This window comes from Boleophthalmus pectinirostris, unplaced genomic scaffold, assembly GCF_026225935.1.
Source record: "Boleophthalmus pectinirostris isolate CB_2022bp ecotype Guang Dong unplaced genomic scaffold, ASM2622593v1 HiC_scaffold_5, whole genome shotgun sequence".
Classification (NCBI taxonomy): Eukaryota; Metazoa; Chordata; class Actinopteri; order Gobiiformes; family Gobiidae; genus Boleophthalmus; species Boleophthalmus pectinirostris.
The window spans coordinates 1,230,378-1,240,377 of record NW_026571404.1 but is presented as its reverse complement, the minus strand read 5'-3'; the positions used below and the strand labels follow the sequence as shown (position 1 = coordinate 1,240,377).

At 47.1% G+C, this 10,000-nt stretch overlaps 1 protein-coding gene across 1 annotated transcript; it reads right to left on the bottom strand.

The window, feature by feature from the left end:
* Nucleotides 1-1,156: 1,156 nt before the first annotated feature.
* LOC129411591 (uncharacterized) lies at nucleotides 1,157-7,846 on the bottom strand. The gene is made up of 7 exons (XM_055162910.1): nucleotides 7,534-7,846; nucleotides 7,091-7,231; nucleotides 3,945-4,124; nucleotides 2,333-2,549; nucleotides 1,688-1,762; nucleotides 1,447-1,573; nucleotides 1,157-1,244 (listed from the first exon to the last, which is right to left on the bottom strand). Exons 2-7 carry the CDS (start codon nucleotides 7,112-7,114, stop codon nucleotides 1,157-1,159), a joined length of 711 nt encoding a protein of 236 aa, XP_055018885.1. The 5' UTR covers nucleotides 7,115-7,231; nucleotides 7,534-7,846.
* Nucleotides 7,847-10,000: the final 2,154 nt, after the last annotated feature.

The window sequence follows — 10,000 nt, the reverse complement described above, 5'->3', positions numbered from 1 at the left end:
ATGAAGTTTGTGCTGAAGTTGTGAAGCTCCTGTAGATGGTTTGTTTTTCCTTCAGAAGCTTCACAGTCTGAACGTTCAGTCGTGAAGAAAACACCTGAACAGTTTTGGGCGACGTCTTTGGTCCTGGAGTGAAGAAATGTTTGTCCTGATGTTCTTCACTCCAGTGTGACAGAAGAACAGAAGAAACTGATGCTTCACGATCTGATGGAAAATGAAGGTTCAGAAGGTTCAGAGGTTCCACCAAAGTCATGAGACAAAACCCTTCATCCAGCAGATCATGAAGAGAAGATCAGGGAGTTTGAGGAGTTTCTTCAAAGCTCTTGACAAACACACATATACTCACAAAATATACAATAAATAAAAGAAACACAAATAAACACAAATAAACACTGGTCCCACTAAATGTGTCAGAGCTCACACTTCCACTGAGCGTCCAGCAGAGGGCGCCAGCACCACAGTCACGTCACGTTCACTTCACTCTGTAAACTTTTTTATTTCCAAAATATATTTGATACAAAACAACAATAATTTAATATAAAACAAGAGTGTTAAATATAAAAAATACAAATAAAATCATGTTTTGATGTTTTAACTTTTTTCAGTTTGTTTTACAAAATAAAAGTCTCAAAAATCACAAAAACAACTTTAACACAGTTAGAGGAGCAGAGGGAATAAATACAATTTAAAAAGTATAAATAATGAAACATTTAAAATGGAACTAAACGCTCCAGTCACAGACACGACAAGAACAAACAAGAACAACAAGAACGAACAAGAACAACAAGAACAAACAAGAACAAAAGAACAACAAGAACAACAACAAGAACAACAAGAACAACAACAAGAACAAGAACAAACAAGAACAACAAGAACAACAAGAACAACAAGAACAACAAGAACAAACAAAAAGAACAAACAAGAACAACAAGAACAACAAGAACGAACGTTTATGTCACGTTATATTAAAAAAGTGCTTCTGTTTTCTCTGAGTCTTTCCTTTATGGACCAGATCTGATCTGAACCAGGTTTTAACCAGGACTAAACCAGAGTCCAGACTGAGTTTAAACCAGGACCCAGTCTCAGACTTAGTCCTGGTCTGGTCCAGACTCTGGTCTGAGCTGCAGGTTCTGGCTGATGAAGGTTCTACACAAACACTTCAGGACCACTGGACCCCAGAGTCCAGACTCTGGTCCAGGAGGATCATGGAGCTCCGGGTCTGGGCCTGGTCCGGTCCCTGGTCCAGTCTGCAGACAGAGACAGGGTCAGTGAGTCTGTGGTCTGTGGGTCTGTGGGTCTGTGGGTCTGTGGTCTGTGGGTCTGTGGGTCTGTGGGTCTGTGGGTCTGTGGGTCTGTGGGTCTGTGGGTCTGTGGTCTGTGGTCTGTGGTCTGTGGTCTGTGGTCTGTGGGTCTGTGGTCTGAAGGACCACTGTCCTGAGTCTGAAGGACCGGGATCTGAACTGGTCTGGTCCGGATTGAACCGGTTTCTTGTCACTAAGTCCTGGACTCTGCCCCAGGACGAGCTGCACCTGTCGCTCCTGTTTCTCCTGTCGCTCCTGTCGCTCCTGTCGCTCAGCTGGAAGAAGAAGTGAGATCAGACTCAACAGACCAGAGGCTCAGAGGACGAGACTCCGCCCACAAAAGTGTGCAGGGTCTCACCTGTCTGTCACCTGTCTGTGCAGGGTCTCACCTGTCTGTGCAGGTTGTAGTCGGTGCAGGTGTGTGTGTTCTTCCTCTCTCTCTCTCTCTCTCTCGCTCTCGCTCCCTAAACACAAAAACACTTTTAGAAACTTCAGAAATTGTCTTTTTTTTTGTTTGTTTCATCAAAGTTTTTTTGTTTTTTTGTGTTTCTCTCTTTTCCTCTGACCGTTTTTCCAGCTTCTGTTTTCTGTCGTTTATCAGGATGTTCCCTCGCTCCTCTCTCTCTCTCTCTTTTCCTCTAACCTGTTTTCCAGTCTCTGTTTCCTGTCGTTTATCAGGACGTTCCCTCGCTCCTCGTCCTCCCTCCGCTCACAGCTGGACTTTATCTTTCCCTCTGTTTTTCACTTCTCCCTCCCTCTCTCCTCTCGGGTTTATCTTTCCCTCGGCGTTTCTCTCTTCTCTTCTCTCTTCCTCTCTTCTCTCCCTCTCTTCTCTCTCTCTTCTCTCTCTCTCCTCTCTCTCTCTCTCCTCTCTCTCTCTCTCCGTCTCTTCTCGTCGTTCCGGCTCCAAAAACATTTTCTTCCCAAACAGAGCAGAGGGGGCGGGGCTTCGCTCACATGTTTTTCTCATCACCAAAACATGAAAAATAAAAGATCCACACGACGCCTGCACATGACCCGACTCCCCTCCTCACCTCTGGTCCTGTAGATCCGGTGAGACGACCCTGAGACGCTCCTGAGGTCCCGACTCAGATCCTGGTTGAGATCCTGGTCCAGAGACCCGGTCCGGTTCTGGGTCTGGGTTCTGAGGAAGACCTGGTCTGCGGCTCCACAGGTGCAGAGCTTCATGAGGAGAACCTGAAGAGGAGCAGAGACGTGGTTTGAGACGTGGTTTGACTTGAGGCTCAGATCCTGAAAGAACCAAATCAAAACATCTTCAGTAAAAAAAAAGTACAAATTGTCTGAGGCGACGTCCAACAGAAGTAAACAACAAGGCCAAAAATTCAAGTTAATGCATCAGTGAACACTTCATAATAATAACTACACATTATTTAGCCTTAATAAAGCATGAACAAAGACTTAATTAATAATGATTCACACTTAGTAAATGCTTTAATAAAGGATAATTTGTCTTCACTTTAGAAAAGCTCAGAAAGACTTAACTAACAGAGAACAGCTGCCTGAATGATCATTGTATTACATTATTAGTAAATCATTCTCTCATAGTTTATTAATGATTAATAAATGCTCAAATGGTTCGTTCATGAGTAATTAAGTATGAAATAATTATGAGTAAATATTTACAGCACAGGCAAATTAAGTGCAAGTGCTAATTCAGGCAGTAATTAAGTAGTTACTAAGAATCATTATTAATTAAGCCTTTGTTCATTATTAATTAAGCCTTTGTTCATGCTTTATTAAGGCTAAATAATGTGTAGTTATTATAAAGTGTTACCGATGCATCTGATATAAAAATGTATTGAACAGATACATATGTCTCTAGTTTATCAAACTGTTGACCTTTTTTCTGTTCCATTTTTGGTTGTAAAGTTCCATCTGTTTTAAACAGACCATGAATGAAACATGGAACAAAAATTATTTCCCAAATTTCAAAGACAAAATCATGTAAATAAATGTTTGTATTTCATCATATCTTGTGTTATTCCATCTTTGAACTGTTGATGAAGGGACAGGATTTTAAAAAAAAAGTTTTTTAAAATGATAAAAATGTTCTTGGAAGGACTGACATATTTTATAGAAATAGTTTCTTTCATTTTGAAGTAATATTAAAGTTTTCAGAAGAAAAAAAAGCCACAAATGATGTAAAATCCTGCACCTTCTACTTGTTTGTACAATTTTCCCTCCGTTACTTTTCCCCTCCGTTACCATGAACTTTCTTAATAAAAAATCTCATGAGTCAAAAAGTCAGAGGTTTTTCAACCTAATCTTGTACCATATGGTAGAAAACTATATGAAGCAAATATTCAAACCAGTTTGTTAAGGATATGTAAGTGAGAACCAAGAGTTATCACTGTTTGGATTTACTTGACCAAAAAGTGCTGCATATTTCATTCCCTCCGTTACCACTTGACCGAACCCCTGAATGAGTCAGATCTTTTTAAATGTGCAGATTTCAGTCTCAGTTTTGGCTCCACAGCTCAGGGACAGGAGCCTGTGGTTCCTCTGAGGAGCAGCTGCTTCAGTCTGTGACAGGAACCAAACCAGAGACAAGCTCATGTAGATCCTTCACCAAACCCGAGTGAACGTGTGTGGACTAAAGGCCTGGTCATATTTAACCAGACTCACCAGCTGCTCCCAGTCTGGGGTCCGGTCCGGGCTCCGGTCCAGGGTCCGGTCCGGGGTCCGGTCCGGGTTCTGGGTCCTCAGTTGTCTCTGCAGATGGAGCACCAGGTTTTGAAGTCCACTGATCTTCTCCACGAGTCTGCAGACCTGCTCCAAGTACTCGAGACCAGAGAGAGACCGAGCCTAGACCAGGACCAGAGAGAGACCGGGTTTAGACCAGGACCAGAGAGAGACCGGGTTTAGACCAGAGACCAGAGAGAGACCGGGTTTAGACCAGGACCAGAGAGAGACCGGGCCTAGACCAGGACCAGAGAGAGACCGGGTTTAGACCAGGACCAGGGATTTCTCTGGTCTGGCCAAGATTTTAAGACTTAAATCAGGTTTTGATCCACTTACTCGTTCTGAATCGGTGGTATAATGTTAAAAAGTGTCACATATTTTTCTTCCATGACTCAACTCCTCAGAAAATCTTAAATTTATACAATAAATGTTAAAAGAAGAAGCGACAATCCAGTTTCTCCTGCAACTCTTCACTTGTTTTTAGATTCAGTGACACAAGACGACGACGAACAATTTCAAGATTTTCTCTCTACAATTTAACATCTTTGAATTTATTATCAGGTCAAAAACATTTGTAAAAGTCCATAAAAGTTTGTTTATCTCCAACTGAGCTTCATAAACTTATTGTCCAGCTCCTGAACTCTGAGCACAAACGCTTCAGTCTCGTCCAGAGTCGATTATTTGACGGAGAACTTGTTCAGTAAAAAGATCTTCTGCCTGGACACAACATCTCAACACTTTAAACTCATTTTCTGACAGATTTCAGTTTTTAAATTTTACATTTTGGCCAAGACACACACACACACACACACACACACACACACACACTCTGTGGTCCCGCTTCAGAGCTGCTCCGCTCTGCGTCTGAAACTGAAGATCCTCAGGAATGTTTTGGACGTTACATAAGAACCGCGGCAGAACTGAAGAATCTGCTGCGTCACGACTCAAGAATCTGCAGAGGAACAAAGGTCAAACCCACAAGCTCCTGGTGAGAGGGAGGAGGACAAACCCACAAGATCCTGTCCTGATTCAGGCCTGGTCTAGTCCAAGTTTAGTCCTGGTTTAGTCCCAGTTCAGACCTGGTTTAGTCCTGGTTTAGTTCTGGTTTAGTTCTGACAAAGAAGAGTCTGAACTTTGTGTCAGTTTTTGTTTCATGTGGAGACTTCCTGTAATCACAGAGATCTGAACCTGCACCTGACACCTGACACACACCTGCACCTGACACACACCCGCACCTGACACACACCTGCACCTGACACACACCTGCACACTGACACACACCCGCACCTGACACACACGCACCTGACACACACCGCACCTGACACACACCCCACCTGAACACACCTGACCTGACACACACCCGCACCTGACACACACCCGCACCTGACACACACCTGACACACACCCGCACACCATGACACACACCCGCACCTGACACACACCCGCACCTGACACACACCCGCACCTGACACACACCGCACCTGACACACACCCGCACCTGACACACACCTGACACACTGACACACTGACACACACACTGACACACTGACACATGACACACACTGACACACACCTGACCTGACACACACTGCACACTGACTGACACACACCCGCACCTGACACACACCTGACCTGACACACACCCTGCACCTGACACACACCTGCACCTGACACACACCGCACCTGACACACACCTGCACACTGACACACACCCGCACCTGACACACACACCTGACAGCACCTGACACACACCTGACACCTGACACACACACCTGACACACTGCACACACCACACCTGCTGCAGTAAACACACACACTGACCTAAACCACCACTAAACACAGGACTGACTAACAGGACACACTAAACCAGGACTAAACACACACCACACCTGACACACACCTGACCTGACACACACCTAGAAACACCAGACACCTGGTGCACATCTGTCCTGATTTGATGACATCATTTTCCAGAGTCATAAATCCTGCTGAGTCACACACACCTGTAAAACCAGGACTAAACCAGGACTAAACCAGACTAAACAGGACTAAACCAGACTAAACTAAACCAGGAGTAAACTGGACTAAACCAGGACTAAACAGGACTAAACCAGGACTAAACTAGGACTAAACCAGGAGTGAAACTGGGACTAAACCAGGACTAAACCAGGACTAAACAGGACTAAACTAGGACTAGGAACTAAACCAGGACTAAACTAAAAACAGGACTGGGACTAAACCAGGACTAAACAGGACTAAACCAGGACTAAACTAGGACTAAACAGGAGTAAACTGGGACTAAACCAGGACTAAACGGACTAAACAGGACTAAACTAGGACTAAACCAGGACTAAAGGACTAAGGACTAAACCAGGAAAAACTTAACAGGACTGACTGACTGACTAAACGTTGTTGACCCGTGTGCAGATTGAGTGGAGGTTCCTGTGGGTATAAAGTGGAGGAGCAGCGTCTCTTCAGGCTCCGGTTCCAGGACTGAGCCGGGAGCCACACGGAGCTGCTCGAGGGCAACAGTGTGTGCCCAACTCGCCCGATCCTGCGCCACGGGGCGACTGAACGCCTGGGAAAGTCTGGAGAGAACCTTCTAGAACATCCACGTCACCTCAGACTCAAGAAAAACACCGACTGACCAAAGGAACGATTCTATATCTCTACATGATCAGATGGAAACTCTCAGAGACACACAGGTCCTGAGGAGAACATGAGGAGAACATGAGGAGAACATGAGGAGAACAGGAGGAGAACAGGAGGAGAACAGAGGAACAGAGGAACAGAGGAACAAGGAGGGAGGAAGAGGGAGGAGGGAGAGAGAGAAGAGAGAGAGAAAGACAAAGAGAAAGAGGAAACTCAGAACCTCAGACAGAATCACCACAGAGATCACCCTGCCCGTTCAGCACCTGCCCGTTCAGCACCTGCCCGTTCAGCACCTGCCCGTTCAGCACCTGCCCGTTCAGCACCTGCCGTTCAGCACCTGTCATTTAACACCTGTCGTTTAGCTCCTGTCAACATCTCCTCAAACCTGAAGTTTCTCGTTTCACGTTTAGGAGATAAATGTTCCTCCAGACTCTGACCTGGAGCCGGCGGCACTGCTCCATGTCCTCCTCCAGAACATCACCGATCCTGGACCCGGTCTCAGTCCTGGACCCGGTCTCAGTCCTGGTCTGGGTCCTGGTCTGGATCTTGGTCCGGTCTGAACACGATTCCAGGAAAGTCTAAAACAAACAAATGAATCTGAGTCAAAACTTTGCAACGATCGATTTTCAGAAGTGACAAAGTTATTTTGTCCTTCATGATTCTTCTGGTCTAAACCAGGACTAAACCAGGACTAAACCAGGTCTAAACCAGGACTAAACCAGGACTAAACCAGGACTAAACCAGGACTAAACCAGGACTAAACCAGGACTAAACCAGGACTAAAACTGGGACTAAACCAGGACTATAACAGGATTAAATTGGGACTAAAACGATTAATTTTCAGAATAAAGTGACAATATTATTTTGACAGTCCACGTACTTCCTCCGTCTGTCCTTTGGTCTCCTCCTCCTCTTCCTCCGTCTCTCGGTTCTGTGGTTCCGTCCGTGGTTCCGTCCGTGGTTCCGTCCGTGGTTCCGTCCGTGGTTCCGTCCGTGGTTCCGTCCGTGGTTCCGCGGGGTCTGAGGTCCCGGAGTCGCAGGACGACTCTCGGCTGTGCACGGAGCTTTTGTACGAGCCGACGGGAGACGAGGGAGAGTCCAGCCCCGAGTCGTCCCAGTCCAGGAGCTCCGGGGCGGCCAGGGGGGGCAGGACAGACACAGGAGCGGGGACGGGAGCGGGCGCGGCGGGCAGAGGGGGCAGAGGGGGCAGAGGGGGCAGAGGGGGCAGAGGGGCAGAGCGGGCGCGGCGGGCAGAGGGGGCAGAGGGGGCAGAGGGTCCACAGGGTCCAGAGGGAGGCTCAGGTTTGGACTGTCCTCGTTTGGATCGGAGGATTTGGTCCAGGTTTGGTCCAGAGTTTCCAGGTCAAACACAGGGGTGAGGGAGGGGTCAGAGGGGTCAGAGGTCAGGGAGGGGTCAGAGGGGTGAGAGGTCAGGGAGGGGTCAGAGGTGAAGGGGTCAGCAGGGGGCGGCAGGTTCCTCTGAGAGTGACTGAACATTTTCATTTTGGTCAGAACCACGTCACCGCCCACGACCACGTCACATTTACCTGGAACACAAAACACACGAGGATCAGACCTGGTCCTGGTTTAGTCCTGGTTTAGTCCTGGTTCAGTCCTGGTTCTGGTTCTGGTTGGAGTGAGGGAGAGGAGATGAGTGTAGGAGGTGAGGATTCCAGAGCTTGTGGAAGTTTGAAGAGGAACAAAGATGTTTTGTTCAACTGGAGCTCCACAGACCAGAACCAGACCCAGACCAGAACCAGACCAGACCCAGACCAGACCCAGACCAGACCCAGACCAGAACCAGACCAGACCCAGACCAGGACCAGACCCAAACAAAGACCAGAACCACACCAGACTCATCTGAAGGAGAATTATGACTGACAAACAAAGTATATTTTAGTGAGAGATTGTCTAAACTCAGTCCTGGTTTAGTCCTGGTTTAGTCCTGGTTTAGTCCTGGTTTAGTCCTGGTTTAGTCCTGGTTTAGTCCTGGTTTAGTCCTGGATGAGCTCATGTTTTTTTCTCACAGATGTTTCCTGTTATTACAGAGTCACGACTCAACATGTTTACAAAGAAAACTGAGTCACACTGAAGGGACCTGACACACACTGGAGGGACCTGACACACACTGGAGGGACCTGACACACACTGGAGGGACCTGACACACACTGAAGGGACCTGACACACACTGGAGGGACCTGACACACACTGGAGGGACCTGACACACACTGAAGGGACCTGACACACACTGGAGGGACCTGACACACACAGGAGGGACCTGACACACACAGGAGGGACCTGACACACACAGGAGGGACCTGACACACACTGAAGGGACCTGACACACACTGGAGGACCTGACACACACTGAAGGGACACACACTGAAGGGACCTGACACACACTGAAGGGACCTGACACACACAGGAGGGACCTGACACACACTGGAGGGACCTGACACACACGGGGAGATCATAAAAATGCAGTACCTCGTTTCCAGGGCGCGAGAACCGACAGAGTCCTGCTCCAACCGACCACCAGCCTCCTCCTGCCCCGCACACTCATCCTGGACCTGGTCTAGTCCTGGTCTAGTCCTGGTTTAGTCCAGGTTTAAGTCTTGGTTTAGACCTGTTTAAGTCCTGGTTCAGTCCTGGTGTAGACCTGGTTTCATCCTGTTTAAATCCAGCTTTAGTCCATGGTTTGGTCCTGTTTAGTCTTGTTCAAGTGCTGTTTAAGTCCTGATTTAGTCTTAGTTTAGTCCTGGTTTAGTTCTGTTTAAGTCCCGGTGTAGACCTGGTTTAGTCCTGGTTTAGTCCCGGTGTAGACCTGGTTTAGTCCATGGTTCACTGAGTTCTGTGAGTGAGAAGAGTGAATTCCTCTGAAGAGGGAGGAGACGAGGAGGGAGGAGACGAGGAGGGAGGGGACGAGGAGGGAGACGAGGAGGGAGGACGAGGAGGGAGGGACGAGAGGAGGAGAGAGGAGGAGGGGACGAGGAGGGAGGAGACGAGGAGGGAGGAGACGAGGAGGTAGATGATGCATATTTCCTCGTTTGTCTCGTTGATGTTTGGTCTGTGAATCTGCTCCGTCTCTTTAAGAAATAAAAACAAATATAAATATTATTGATGAAAATATCAGGACTTTTGTTCTACGACCACAGTGTTTATCTAGAACTAAAACCAGGACTAAACCAGGACTAAACCAGGACTAAACCAGGACTAAACCAGGACTAAACCAGGACTAAACCAAGGACTAAACCAAGGACTGAAACCAGGACTAAACCAGGACTAAACCAGGACTAAACCAGGACTAAACCAGGACTGAACCAGAACTAAACCAGGACTAAACCAGA